Source organism: Peromyscus leucopus, chromosome 8b (genome assembly GCF_004664715.2).
Source record: "Peromyscus leucopus breed LL Stock chromosome 8b, UCI_PerLeu_2.1, whole genome shotgun sequence".
Classification (NCBI taxonomy): Eukaryota; Metazoa; Chordata; class Mammalia; order Rodentia; family Cricetidae; genus Peromyscus; species Peromyscus leucopus.
Window position 1 is genome coordinate 66,902,390 of NC_051086.1, and position 15,329 is coordinate 66,917,718.

The 15,329-nt window shown below is 44.3% G+C and overlaps 2 protein-coding genes across 2 annotated transcripts; both read left to right on the plus strand.

Annotated features, from left to right (window-relative positions):
• The first annotated feature begins 3,185 nt into the window (after positions 1-3,185).
• LOC114707705 (stabilizer of axonemal microtubules 1-like) lies at positions 3,186-4,683 on the plus strand. The gene is given in 3 exon segments (XM_028890520.2): positions 3,186-3,824; positions 3,826-4,433; positions 4,436-4,683. Coding segments are annotated over 3 exon segments (1,221 nt in total). The 5' UTR covers positions 3,186-3,270; the 3' UTR covers positions 4,495-4,683.
• Positions 4,684-10,839: 6,156 nt separating this feature from the next.
• LOC114707727 (C-C motif chemokine 4-like) lies at positions 10,840-12,642 on the plus strand. The gene is made up of 3 exons (XM_028890548.2): positions 10,840-11,142; positions 11,649-11,763; positions 12,282-12,642. The coding sequence occupies exons 1-3, from the start codon at positions 11,067-11,069 to the stop codon at positions 12,367-12,369; spliced, it is 279 nt and encodes a 92-aa protein (XP_028746381.1). The 5' UTR covers positions 10,840-11,066; the 3' UTR covers positions 12,370-12,642.
• Positions 12,643-15,329: the final 2,687 nt, after the last annotated feature.

The window sequence follows — 15,329 nt, forward strand, 5'->3', positions numbered from 1 at the left end:
GATAACACATGTATCCTCTCTCTAGAACCCATCTTCATGGAAGAAGTGACATGTATTTTGAGAAGAGTTTCAATGTAATTATGCTTCCTTGTGCACAGGGGATTGTTATACCAGGAAACTTTCCACCCCGAAACTGTACTATACTTAAATGTGCCTAACATAAAGTGCCCAGTGTCAGACTCTATAAGTTTGAACCAACAGAGGCTTTTGAGTACTGTTGAACTGGGTTTCCTTCCGACCTCCTTCGGACTGACACTCCACTGGTCCCCACACACTGTGGTACATCATTTCCACTCCTCCCCCTTCCCAACTTCTCCCATGGCCCCCAACTCCCTCTGACCTCTTCTTCTATAATTATTACTGATATATATATATATATATATATATATATATATATATATATATATATACTATATACAACCTGCTGGGCCCATTTAGCATTGCTCTTAGGTATGTGTGTTTGGGGCTGATCACTTGGATTTGGATAACCCATTGGGGAATCATCCCTGGAGAAAACTGATTGTCCCTCTCTCAACAGCTTGCCTGTAGTTTTTCATCTAGCAGGCGGGGCTTTGTGAAATCTCCCCCATTCACATTGGGTTGTGGACTGGTGCTTCTGGAAGCATGTGTTCTAGTCGGTCCTCTGGCTCTTTTAGTCTTTAAAGCACACAGGCTCTGTTTCCATTCCTGCTGATGACTGCTAATACTGGTAGCAAGAGGCGTAAAGCAAAGACAAGATCAAGGGCAATGGCAGTTTCACCGGGGACAGGGCATCCAACTTCCTTCCCACTTGCTATCAGTTCTAAAGAAAAGTGTCATAATCACTTGTTTCATTGGAAACTACATCCCAGGAAAACCAGGAGTGGTTAGACATGCCTGTAATTCCAGTACTCTCAAGCTGGAGGCAGGAGAATCAGAGGTTCAAGATCATCCTCAGCTACATAATTAGTTTGAGGCTAGCCTTGGGTATGTGCGACCCTGTCTCTCAAAACAACGCACAGTCATCCCATACCACCTTGAATGTGCCCAATCTCATCAGGACCTTCTGAACAGACCATGTTTCTTTGTCTGTCTACTGTTTCTGTCTCCCAACCATCAGTCATCCACACCGCCCCCGCCCCCATCACTCTCTCACTTCTTAGGAAGCCACCTTCATACCTATGATTCAGTTTCTGAGAGCTGGATTCTAAGAGCGGAGGGAGCTAGAAGAGGAAATGAAAACTGCCAAGTCAGTCACTTTTCGGCAATGAACACTTTCTACTTCCAGCATTACGGCACTTCCAGCAATGGGTCCTCAGTCATCTATGTAAAGTTTCCTTTTAAAATTTGAATGATGCCCTGTTGGTTTTAAGCAAATTCAGACCATGTCTTCCTGGTGGAGTCTAGGTAATAAATCCTAGCACATGATGAATGTAACATGGTGGGTCTCCTGACCTAGTCTCTAATTCTTAGAATTTCATTCTTTGAAATGAAGGCAATTGATGGAATATATAATCCTTAGTGTCTATAGAGTTGTAAGAGTTTTTATATCAATCCCCAAGCCAGGAAATAGCCTTTCAGTTGGATTGGAAAATGCTTGTATGTGTAGTATGTGCTTAACACACACACATTGGATGAGTCATGGAAGGGTTGAGTTAGAGGAGTCTTAGAAATGCTCTAGGTGGCAGATTGATGTTTCCAGGAAAAATGGCTTGCTTGGGGTCACACATAGAACTGCTCAACAATACACTTCATCGTGGGCATTATTTCTACTGCATCTGCAACAAAGCCACAACTTCTGACATGTAATGAGGCTTAATAAATATTTGGAAAATGAATAAATTGCAGATTGGATAAGATGTATTATGCTTTAAAACTCATCATAGAGTTGAAATACTAATAGGAAGAGAAGGATAAAAAAAAAAAAAAAAAAAAAGACCATAGTGGCAAGATCTTCATCTTTAGGGGAAACACCAAGATTGATTAGATGGCTGGGACAGAAAGTAGCCAGTAGTCAAGACAATGGACCCCCCCTTGGTGTGGAGGGGCTTAATTGGTGTCCTAGATTTCCAGTTCACTCCAGCCTTCTCAAGGCCCCACCACAGTCCAGTAGAGTATCCCACACATGAGTCCAGGGAGTTCTGGTGGGGAAATTCATCTTTGTCATTGCCTCCAACTATTCTGTTCCCCTTTCTCACTTCCCACACTTCCCATGATCCAGCTCTGCCAATTGGTTTCCTTCTAGTTTCCCTGTCATGGTCCCACTTCCCTGGGTATCAGTCTCAGCTCTTGTTTGGCAGCAGTGGCCCCACGGGTGGGCTAACTGGTAATAACTCCCTGGTTAGGTCCACCTCTGGCTGTCCGTAGGTGCAGTAGACAAGGCCCCATCACTCATCAAGGCAGAAACAGCATCCTAGAGTCAGGGCCCCTTTCTCACATCCAGGAGAGAAAAGGAAGGACTCAATGATGCCATCTCTTCCTTTTGCAGTGAGCCCTTCACTTCCTGCCTGAGTTCTTGCCATTTCCTCTGGTATGTGTACGTGTTCAACCACAGTAGATAAGGTTGTATTTCTTGATACTGGACTCCATCCACCCTGGAATACTGTATCATCTGTCCCCATCTTATCTTATCAAACCAGAGACCAGGAAGTGACAGTCACTTTGACTCCTCTCTCTGCTCCCACAACTTCAAACTTCCTACAACTACTAGTTACCTACCCTAGTCTACGTTGGAAATTAAAACTGGGGTGTGGAGGTGTGCTGGAGAGATGACTCAGAAGTTAAGAAAGGACTCTCGCAGAAGACCTGAGTTCAGTTCCCAGCACCCATGTTGGGCAGCTCACAACTACCTATACTTCAACTCCAGGGCATCAGATGCTGCTGGCTTTCATGAGCACCCACTCTCAGGTACACATACCCACAAATAGACACACACACACACACACACACACACACACACACACACACACACACACAATTAAAAGTAAAATAAATCTTTAAAAAACAAACCAAAAAAGAAAATGAAATGAGAGGAAAGAGCAAGAAGAGGAGAGGAGGACGCTTGGGGCCAGCCAGCCAGCCCGCTGGCCACCCGGTCTTGCAGCCACCCAGCCAGCCATGGAGTAAGAGTAAAAGCGGCATCACTGTCCACATCTCCCTACGAAGATTTATGATAAAACAGAGAAACCATGTCTTCTCACCGAATACACTCAGAATTATCCTTTCTATGAGTCTTACCTGCCCAGAGATTCCTTTAAGCCCAAGGGGGTATACAAGAAAGGATCCATACCCATGGAAGGCCTGACCACATCCAGGAGAGATTTTGGGCTTCACAAAATGGTACCAGTGAAATTCCATCAGCATGACCCATACATTCCAAGCCAAGAGACTATGGATTTACTCACAACATACAAACACGACTTTAACTACCTCCCTGTCTGTCAAGTTGGCCCCATCAAACCTCGGGACAGTAAATTTCCGAATGGTGACAAGATACAGTACCTGCCTACGTACAAAGCTGATTATTTACCTTGGAACCAACCAAAACGAGATCTTATTCGTCCATCACACAAGTACCGACCAGAGTCTACCTGGTTTGAAAACAGGACCACACACCAGGATGACTATACCATAAAAGGCCTTGTGACTACTGTGAGCTGTAAGCCTCCGGCCAAACCAAAGCTCTATAACATCCCCTTGGAGGATCTAACTAACTACAAGATGAGCTATGTGCCCCACCCTGTGGAGAAGCGCTTTGTAAGAGAGCCTGAGAAATTTAGACCCTGTGACATCCCTTTTGAGAACCTGACCACGCACAAAGAGTCCTACCGAGGCCTCCTAGGGAGCCTGCAAGAGCTCCAAACCTCCAGCCAAGTTGCCTCCACAAGATATACCTTTCTCGAACAGCACCGAGTTTCAAGATAAGTTCCAAGCTTGGGAAACACCCCAGATATTCACCAAAGCTCCTGTTTCCTATGTCCCTCCTGAGGAGAAGATGGATCTTTTGACAACTACACAGACCCATTACAGATACCTTAAGGGTTTCCCAGCTCAAACTTGCCGACCTGTACCTTCCATTAAGAATAGGGGCCATTTTGAAAGCTCCACCACCACCAAAGATGACTACAAGCAGTGGGCAGCGGTGCAGCCAAAGCCAGTCAAACCCACTCACCATCTGAGCCTGCCTGTTGAACCTTTGGACTGTCAGACGACCACTAAGACCTGCTATGTGCCCCACCCACCTGTCACCACTAAAAACTACAAGCCCGCCTGGGTTGGCCCTCAAAACATCCCTGTGGAGGGTCTGACTACTTACTCTATTAGCTTTACTCCCAAGGAAATGGGCAGATGCCCAGCATCATATACGGAGCCCCCTGGCTACATCTTTAAGGAAGTGGATGCTATGGGGCACAGGATATATAGGTCAATTTCTGAGACAGGTTCTAGGCAGAACAGCTGTCTTCTATACATGATACAGCAAAGTCTGGCCAGAATGAACTGGAAGTATCAGCCTGACTTTGAAAAATTATTTAAAAATTGCACAGTACCTTTAAAAGTAGACAACTAAAAATTATTCGTTGAAGAAGAATGTCTCAAAACAGTAACAAAAATTAAAACACCTACCACAGAATGAAAAATGTTATTATCAACTATAGGATATTTGAATAGCCTGAGAATCACTTGAATAAAGGAAAATGACATGTACTCATTGGCTGGTTAACCCCCTGTAACCCTCCCTCCCTCTACTGTATCTCTCTAACCCCTTCAGGTCCCTTTTGTTCACGGAATCAAAGATGATCTCAGTGACATTTCTGTGATCTTGATCTAATTGAATCATTGTATGAATTGAGATGAACCTTTGAAAAGGCTGAAGTGCCAAAGAATAAACCTTATTTTGGGACACCGAAGTAGTAAAAAAAAAGAAAAGAAAATGAAATGAAAGCACCTCAAATAATTTCTTTTTTTATTTTTATTTATTCTTCTCTCATATATTCATCCTGACCACAGTTTCTCCTCTCTCCTCTCCTCCCAGCCCTCTCCACATCCACTCCTTCTCCATTTCTTTTCAGAAAAGGACAGGCCTCCCATGGATATCAACCAAACGTGGCTTATCAAGTTGCAATAAGACTAAGTACCTCCCTTATAGTAAGACTGGACAAGGCAGCCCAGCATGAGGAAAGGGGTCCCAAAAGCAGGCAAAAGAGTCAGAGCCAGCCCCTGCATCCATGGTTAGGAGTCCCACAGAAGATCAAACTAAACAACAGTAACATATATGCAGAGGTCCTAGGTCAGCCCCATGCAGGCTCCCTGGCAGTCAGTTCAGTCTCCGTGAGTCCCTATGAGTTCAGGTTAGTTGATTCTGTGGGTTTTCTTGTGGTGCCCTTGAACCCCCTGGCTCCTATAACTCCTTTCTCCATCTCTTTTGCTGGATTCCCTGAACTCTGCCTAATGTTTGGCTGTGGGTCTCTGCATCTGCTCCCATCAGTCGCTGGAGGAAAGCCTCTCTGTGACTATTGGGCTTGGCACCAATCTATGAGTATAGCAATCATGCAATCATTCACTGACTTTTTTTTTCCTAGTCATGTTTGGTTCTATCATAGGTCTCTGGACTATCCAGCCTCTGGGTTCTGGCCTTGCAGGCAGTGTCAGGCATGGGATCCTTCTCATGGCATGGGTCTCAAGCTAGACCAGTCATGGGTTGGCCACTCCCACAATTTCTGAGCCACCTTTACCCCAGCACATCTTGTAAGTAGGACAAATTGTAGGTCGAAGGTTTTGTGGCTGGGTTGGTGTCCCAGTCCGTCCATTGGAAGTCTTACCTGGTTACAGGAGGCCAGTTCAGCTCCATATCCTCCATCGCTAGGAGTCTTAGCTAGGGTCATCCTCATAGATTCCTGGGAATTTCCATTGCACTAGGTCTCTAGCTCCTCTCTGAGATGCCCCTACTCCAATTCCAGTTGCTCTGTCCAATACTCTCTCCCTCCCTTCACCTCAACCTGATCCCTCCTTTTCCCATGCCCGCCCTCCATGCTCTCCATCTGCCCCCAACACCATCCACCCACGATATCTATTCTTTTTCCCTTCCCAGGGAGATTCATGCATCTCCCATTGAACCCTCCTTGTTATAATTTATCTTAAAAAAAAAAAAAAAAAAGCAGCAGCAGCAGCAGCAAAGTCTCCACATTGCTCACATGCCCACTGCTGAGGTCAGCCTTCTGAGTTACACAGCAGGGTCACAAGCAGCAAACTAGAAGCAGGATTTCCTCCCAGCTTTGCCAAAGTGCTCTTGCTAAACCCCAGACTGCTTGCTCTTCCGGTGACATTCCTCAAATCCATTCAGTTGTTGTTTCTTCAGACTTCCTGAATGCCAAGACCATGCTTCTGGGAACTACCGGGGCTGTCTTTGATGAGTGGCAACTTGGCAATGGAGAGTATTCTTTTTCTGCAAAACACAGGGCAGAGTAAAACATCATGGGCACAAGTCCATCCCATGGAGGCATGGGAATCCATATTTATGTCAATAAAGAAAATTTCTATTTTTAGTTCACATATAATTTTACTACTTAAAAAGATTTATTTATTTTATATATGGGGGTGTTTTGTCTGCGTGTCTGTCTGAACACCAGAAGAGGGAACTAGACCCCATACAGTTACAGACAGTTGTGAGCTGCCATGTGGGTGCTGAGAATTGAACCTGGGTCCTCTGGTAGAGCAGTCAGTGCTCTTAACCACTGAGCCATCTGTTCAGCCCCCAATACCTTCATTCCTTAAATGTAAATCAGTTTGCTCCTCTCCCATTCCTGCTTCCCCCATCCTTCCCTGGTGCCCCTCTGCTTTCCCATCACAAGTGTCCATGTGCTGCCCCCCCCATCTCCTTGAAGACTGCTATTAAAATCCCAAACTTTTGAGATTACAGAGACAGAGACAGAGATGTTGGTGGATTCTAAAGCTCATAATCGTGTGACCTGAGAGACTGCAGCATACTGACAGGACGTGGCATTAAATTTTTAACAGAAATTTGTAATGAAGTAAGTTTCCTTTTCAGACTTACTTATCTTAGAGCCAGACTTCCTTGGTTTCATTTCCAAATCTGTGGTGTATCAGCTGTGTGTTTTTCTGTAGATTACTTACCTCTCTGTGCTCAGTACCTTCATATGTAACAGGAACTAAAAATGACACCCACTTCAAAGGACCAGTAGGAGAATTAAACAGATTTGTACTTAGGCTAGTACTGGCTTGTGGTAAGTGCTGTGTTAAGTGTTAACCACAATTCCTATCATTTACATGTTTTTGTAAATCCCCAGTTTTTTAATTAAAAATAATTTTATATTGAAATGCAGACTTTACATGTTGACAGGCACATGTAATATTTTAATCTGTATAACTGTATGATGTCCAAATCAGGGTCTGCATCTCTATAAGGCAATTTCATGGTAGTGAAAACATTCACGATCCTTTCTTCTTACTCTGTTGAAATATACAGTTCATTACCATTGTCTTTACCTGCCCTACTGTGAAAAAGGCATAATAAATACATCTCACTTAGAAGAGCACATTTTTCCTGGATAACTAACACCTACTCTCTGACTAGATAATCACCCTTCAGTTCTCAGCTCAGTTTAGAGAAAAGTTCAAGCAATCAAATGGATGAACCTACCTAAGTACTAGACTCATTAAATACAAATGTTAGTACTTCCAGGCCGTGGAATGCCAAGTATTCATCAGTGCTGTATTTCAGTAAAGACTAAGTATTTAGCAACTCTGGTGAATATTAACTAACAATGTGAAGACATGTTGATGTGAGAAAGTACTATTAAGTACTAACAGCTAGGTACCTATGATTGAAAATTTTTAGTCTTAAGTATTAAATCTTGAGAATTTTAAGATTCAAGTCTTCCTTGTAAAATTTTTACAGCAACCACACATATTTTTGGTAAAAGAAAAACAACCTAATGTAATTTTTTGAAAAAAATCATATTTCACATTTTTATCTTTTATTTATTCTTTGATGCTTTGACATGTGTATACATGGATCCTGTCCACCACTAATTCCCCCTACCCCAGTGATAATCCCTCACATGCCCCTTCCCCAACCCTGTCATGTCTCTCCACCCCTCTCCCCTACCTTCACCCCCTTCCCCAACCCTCCCCAAACCTTTCTACTCTTCACACACCTCCTCTCCCTCCTTCTGAGTCCATGAGTGCCTACCTGACAACGTTCTGACTGCTTTGGTGGCTTGACCCTAAGCCAATCTGGTGGAGGCAGCCATAATTGCAGTGAGTTCACGAGCACAAGAGCCAAGACATCGTGCACCACATTCCTCCCACCCTCTGGCTGGTGCACTCTTGCTGTCCCTCTTCTCAGGCCTCACATTTTTGGGAGCCTCTCTCAACACTTTGCAGCCACCAGTTAAAATAGGAACCTCCAACACTGACACAGCGCCTGTCACATTGAAGGAGCTCAGTAAAGCTTTACTGGATCCATGTCTTGTCTCAGATAAACGGGAAGAGGGCAGACTCACATGTACAAGCACCAAAGGGAGAGACTTCCTAAGAAATGCAGAAAGTTTCCTGAATCCACCAAATACTGGTAAGACTGGAGCTTCTCTCAGAAATGTAACACCTTCTGAAGTCACTGCCCTCCACCCTAGACAGCCTGACAGCAGAGGAGCAGCCTGTGCTGGTGACTAAGGACTGGTGGCCAGGGTCTGGAGACTGCTGATGAGCTCCTTCAGCTGGTGCCCTCTGCTACAGACACCATTCTGAACCTGCACTCTGCATATCCACCCACTTGTTTCTTCCATTCACAATTCAATGTCTGCTCCCTTTTTCCCAAAGGGATTAGATACCACACCGACAATATCGCTTCACAAAAAGTCTTCCAAAATGGCTGTGTCCCAGCTCACCTCTCCCATCTTGGCATTTGCCCTCTACTAACACCCTAGAATCAAACAGGCTCCCACTGTTGACCCCCAACACGTAGTGGTCACCCTAACAGTTCTAACCCTCCCACTGTCTGCAGGAGAGGCCAGGCTATCCACATGAACATATCTTCTGTTTCCTCCATGGATCTTTAATCTCTCCCAAGAGTCTACTGCCCTCTGGTACCCTATAGACAGTCATAATACTCAAGATCCCACTTTCCAAGAGTTGACAACCACTGGAAGAAAAGCCCAGCATGAAGTCAGACTGCTGACAGGCTCAGCCCCACACTACTGGTTTAAGAGAATCCTCTGCATACTCCAATTTTTCTATCTGCAACATGAAGGCAATGTGATGTAGTCTGAGACTAATTCTAACCTTCTAGAATAGTCTTCACCTCCCCTGAGCATACTCTGCTCACATTAAGACTCTACCTCACAGACCAATCACTCATTCATATCTGCTATCCCTGCCCTCTGTGTCCCAGAGCAGGTGGCTCTGCATTCCTCAGTCAAATGGAGATGATCACACTGGCTGATGTAGCAGAAGCTGTTCCTTAGCACAGTGGGTTTCAACCTTCCTCAGATTTTTCTACCTACACATGAGGGACAGCCTTCATCCTCAGACTCCCAGATGCCCCGTTACTATCTCTCATGTGCCACCATATTCCACCTCAAGGGACAGTTGTTTCCATCACTGGCCCTGCATCAAGAGGCTAAGATCTCCTTGAGGGAAGGAGGAGACTTTACTCCACTATCTTGGCCCTGAAAAACAGCAGATGAATAGGAAGTCGGCTGAATTGAAATGCCACGAAAAATGAGGTCCATGTGGACCAAGGGACCAAGACACAAGCCATTGATGTGTGACCATGAAGCTGCATCACCCTGAAAAGTCATGAGAAAGACTAGCTTGTGTGCTGTCAGTGAACACAGAACACAAGACCTGCGGAGGTGAGCGACGAGGCTGAGGGCAGAAAGAGCAGCAGAGATGAGGGTGTGTGGTCTGGGCTTTGGGAGAAGAGAAAGAATAGGGTGGGACAAATTTGTACTTTGTGAAATGAGCATGTAGGACCACAGGATGCTGCCCTGCCCCTCCCAGCTTTTCACTTGGAAGCACTGAAGAGGCCTGGCTCCCTCTTCACTCCTTTGTTTTCTGTAAGAGAAGAGGATGCTGCAGTGTGAGGTCTGGAGCAAGCCCACCTTGTGAGTCAGGGTAATTGAGCTGAAGTTGAGCAAGACTGGGTCCATCATCAGGTTTCCCTCACTTGCACTACCTTGAGTCTGACTGCAGTCTTAGTAGGCTGCATCTCCTACACAGCTCCCCAGAGCCTAGGAACATGAGCTATTTCCTAGGGACGTGCTGGAAAACACCCATATACTTAGGAGAGCTACACATTCTGTCTGCAGCACATACTCATCACTAGGTATCAATCCTTATTTGTGTACTCCAACATTCTTTGTCTAGGTTTCCCAAACTTGGTTTCATTTTCTGCTTCTCTTATCATTCCAATAAAATATCGTGAACCCCCTCTCACACGCTCATTCTCTGTCTCTCTTTTCTATCCCTTCCTTGTTCTAGATAGGCTAAACCAACCCTTCTGAATGCTGCTGATCAGATGGTATTTTGTGTGTGGAAGAGTCTGGAGTAGCCAGTGTCTTCTGTCTGTGTTCACACCCCATGTTTGTTCCATCGATTCCAGACAACCTGGAAAGTCTGTCATGGAGGCTCCACTGTCTGAGGTGCAAAGTGCATCGAGTTCGTATTTACAGCCGTGCTCGCAGCTATGAACACTGCATCCTTCCTCTCAGGTTCACAAACACACACCCCATCTCAGTCATTATGTTTGGTGTACCACTTCCCCCTCCAGCATGCACCCCACTTCTCCCTCCCAACTCCCTCCTTTCTCTTCCGTGATGTCACTGCTGGGGGAAGACAGTCTGTGAGGAACTCCTCACTTCAGCCAATTTCAGTTTCCTCCCTGATACCATGACATCACCTTTACTCAGGATATTCCGTTTTTCACCAGCACCCCCACATCTTTCCCAGGCCCCAGAGTCCCTATAAAGAGGGGTTCCCAGCTCAGATCAGCACAACACTCAGCCAGCTTCTGCAGCTTCTGGTCTCTGCAGTCTCAGCTCTGTTCCATCCTCTCCCCCAGCAACACCATGAAGCTGTGTGTGTCTGCTCTCTCTCTCCTGCTGGTCATGGCTGCCTTCTGGGCTCCAGCGCTCTCAGCACCAAGTAAGTGGGCTCTGCCATGGCTGCTCCCTTGGAGACCCAGTGGGTTCAGTTTTCCAGCTGGGGCCAGACTAACAGTGGGGTTTGGTCAGGGGACAAAAGGGAGCTGGAAGATTCTCCACTCTGCTGTTAACAGTAGAGACTACCAGACAGTCACTAATACTGAAGCTCCTGTTTCCTTAAGAATTAACAGCCAATAGAGGGAAATGGTGGACTGGAAGCCAGATAATGAATTGGCTTTCTCTGTGGTTTAAGCTTGTCTGTGTCTATGACTTGATTTCCCCACCTGAAACATGAAAGAATTGAGAGGTATTCTGAGACTCAATCCAGTTTCAATCTTCAGGAATTTTTTTCTTCTTTGTGGACTATCCTTTTAGAGTAAAAGTGTCATTCTGGGTTGAGGACCATGGATTCAAGGGACCATGTTTTGGGTTCTAGTAGTCCATAGAGAAGATGTATACATCTCAAATGTATACCAGGTTTGACCCTATCCTGGCTTTTTCTTCCAGTGGGTTCTGACCCTCCCACTTCCTGCTGCTTTTCTTACACTGCTCGGAAGCTTCCTCAAGACTTTGTGACCGATTACTATGAGACCAGCAGCCTTTGCTCCAAGCCAGCAGTGGTGTAAGTACACACTGGGGGGAGGGCAAGACTCAGAAAGGGCCAGGTTCACTTCAACAGGCTAAGAGAAGGATTCATTTCTAAAGGTCAAAGTTGTTTCAAAGAAGAGTGATGTCATGAGATCACTTTTTGAGTTCTGATAGTGACTGGATGGTCATTAAAATTGGAGGGGGGGTCTTGGAGAGGAAGATATCCAGATCATGAAACCAGAAACAGTCAAAATGATGTATACTCTACATAGAGAGGCCAATTCAAGGAGCATTGAAAAATTGGAAGACATCATATTGATCATAAAACCCACCATTTCCTAATATAGGGAACCCCCGGGGCACAGCTACCCACTCAGGGGATGGAGTACCAGGAAGTCTAGTGTCAGGGTTTTCAAGGGAGGATGCCCTCTACCATGGTTGCCCATAGAAGCAATGATCAACAGAGTCAGATGCCTACCACAGGCAAAGGACAGTGCTAGATGTCCTCTAAGGTACCATGGGATTCTCATCTGTCCTCTCCTTCTTCTATAGATTCATTACCAGAAAAGGGAAGCAAGTCTGTGCTGACCCCAGCCTGCCCTGGGTCAATGAGTATGTGAATGACTTGGAGCTGAACTGAGCTGCCGGAGGAACCACTTCAGGGAAGGCCTCCTGAGCCCTGCCACTCCTCATTGAGAAGTGCCTTGCTCCTTCCATTCAGAATTCCTCTCCCCCTTCAAGTCTTTATATATACTATGTTATTTTATTTGGTGTTATTTCTACTATTTATATTTAGTTAAAGGACATGTATCTCCCATGGGGATGGTCCACCATTACTGTTTGTCTGCTATTGTGGATATGACCATGTAGTTGATTTCATATACTTTCATAATAAATCTTACTTTAAAATATAGTCTGTGATTTTAAATTGATCTTCATTTGTGTTGAAACTGCCTGGTGCTATCATGGATAAAATACAGTTTGTAAAAGCAGTGAGAATGAGTAAATACTGAGATCTTAATGTGTCTTCTTGTCTATATGGACGCAAAACATCTCCTCATTGCTTCTAATGAGAATGGGAACAGCTGTATGAGGGTGGGGACCGGTGCCTACAGTTTTTCAGATTAAGAAACAGACACAGTGAGAAGGGTTCTCTGAGGCTTGGGAAACATCAGGAAAGCATGATCCAGAGGGACAATGTTGATCCTAAGGGTCAATAGATTGACATTCCAGAGGGAAACTGTGACTGGGACAACAACACAAGACAGAGAGAAGGGATGTGGTTCAGTCATAGTGGGGGGACTTCATTGTCTTATTATCACCGTGACATTAGAAGATCACTTTACCTTACTAGAGCTCAAATTATCTGACCTGAAAATGTGGTAATAGTGCCCACTGTATTGGAATGTATGCAGCACCCCAGAAGGTTTATCTCCCTCTCTGAACACAAGTTTGCATTTCAGGGAAACAAGGATTTCTGAAGGATTTCATATTAGCTCATGAGTCAGTGACCTAAACCACAGAGTAAATGGGATGACAGAATCCAAGTGTGTGTTTTGGCTGTAAAACATCGTGGACCTAATCCATGACTACTTAATAATTCTCAGTCACATGTAGCTAGAAGTTACCTGCCTTGCCCACAGTCAGAACAAATCTTTGTCACCTGCCAGTCCCACAGCTGCTCAGACCCAACCAAGTAAACACAGAGACTTATATTGCTTACAAGCTGTATGGCCGTGGCAGGCTTCTTGCTAACTGTTCTTATAGTTTAAATTAATCCATTTCTATAAATCTATACTTTGCCATGTGGCTTATGGCTTACTGGCATCTTCACATGCTGTTTGTCATGGCGGCAGCTGGCAGTGACTCCTTCCACTTTCCTGTTCTTTCTTTTCTCCTCTCTGTTAGTCCTGCCTATACTTCCTGCCTAGCCACTGGCCAATCAGTGTTTTATTTATTGACCAATCAGAGTAATTTGACATACAGACAAATTAAGCAGTCACACTTACTCCACCTAGGACAGAGAGAAACATAGAATTGAATGAACAGTAGTAGTTCTGGTCAATGGTTCATAGACTGGCAGTGTGTTGGAGCTGGGAAAGGACACCTTAGGTCATCCAGTCTAACTCTCATTTTGTACAAACTGAGGTTAAAGACTGAGAAATAACTTGCCAAAGGTCACTCAGTGTGTGACAGAGTGACATTGCCGCTGATATCAACCCCCAGGTCAGTACCCTGTGATGGTATCTTTCCTAGTGACACACTTCTGTGGTCCCCAAAGTGATGACCCCCTGAGTATCATAGACAAGGAGAAGATGTGGGTTCATTCCCAGCATCCACATGACAGCTCACAGTCATCTCTGACTTCTTTTTTGGGGGATCCAATGACTTCTTCTCTTCAGGCCTCCACAGGTAGCATATACATTATATACGATGCATATACATACATGCAGGCAAATGGATTGTTTTTTAATATTTAAAAAAATGTAGATCTAGAAGCTGGAAAGGGTAAGGAAACTTTTTCTTCCCCAGGCTGATGAAACTAATTTTGGACTTCTGACTTCCCGGAAGTTCAGCAAATTAAATGTGTTTAGTTTCAAGACACCAAGATTGCCATGATTTGTGATACCAGTAACAGGAAGTGGTACAATTGACAGCTCAAGAGTCACAGGTGAAGAAGGGAATGGAATATTAGAAAGTAACCCAACATCCCTATACCGTACTTTATAAGAAAGGCTTGTTATATCTGTGTGTGATTTATTTGGGAGCTGGGTGGTGGGCCCCCAAAGAGTAAAGAGTAAAAGAATAAACAAAAGACCCATTACATCCTTCCTCTTTCTTTTGTCAATTTAGCTAAGGGCTTATCAATCTTATTAACCTTTTCAAAGAACCAAATCTTTATTTAATTTGTGTTGTATATTGTTCTTTCAATGCCTGCTTCATTAATTTCTCCTTAAATCCTGATTATTTCTTGACTTCTAGTGTGGTTTGGACTGACTGTTTTTTTATTTCAAGAGTTTTGGATGTATTGTTCAGTTATTTATTTGCTACCTCTCAGCTTTTTAAGTACAGGCACTTCCTACTATAACTTTTCATCTATTTATTTAATTATGTGTTTGTTTATCTATATATTTACTTATTTGTTTGTTTGTTTATTTGTTTGTTTGTTTGTTTATTGATTTTTCCAGACAGTGTGTGTGCGTGTGTGTGTGTGTGTGTGTGTGTGTGTGTGTGTGTGTGTGTGTGCTTGCGCGTGCGCACGCGTGTGTAGTTTTGGTGCCTAGATCTTGATCTTGCTCTGTAGACCAGGCTAGCCTCAAACTCACAGAGATCCACCTGACTCTGCCCCCCGATTGCTGGGATTGATGGCGTGAGCCACCACCGCCCAGCACTATAACCTTTCCTATTAGAATGACCTTGGCTGCATCCCAGAGGTTCTAATAGAATATGTTTCATCTCCAGTTGTTTGTAGGGATTTTTTATTTTTTCACTGATGTCTTAGATCACCCACTGTTTGTTCAAAATGTATTGTTTAGTCTCCAATATTTTTATGGTTTCTGTACTTCCTCTTATTGTTGATTTCTAGTTTTATTGCATTAT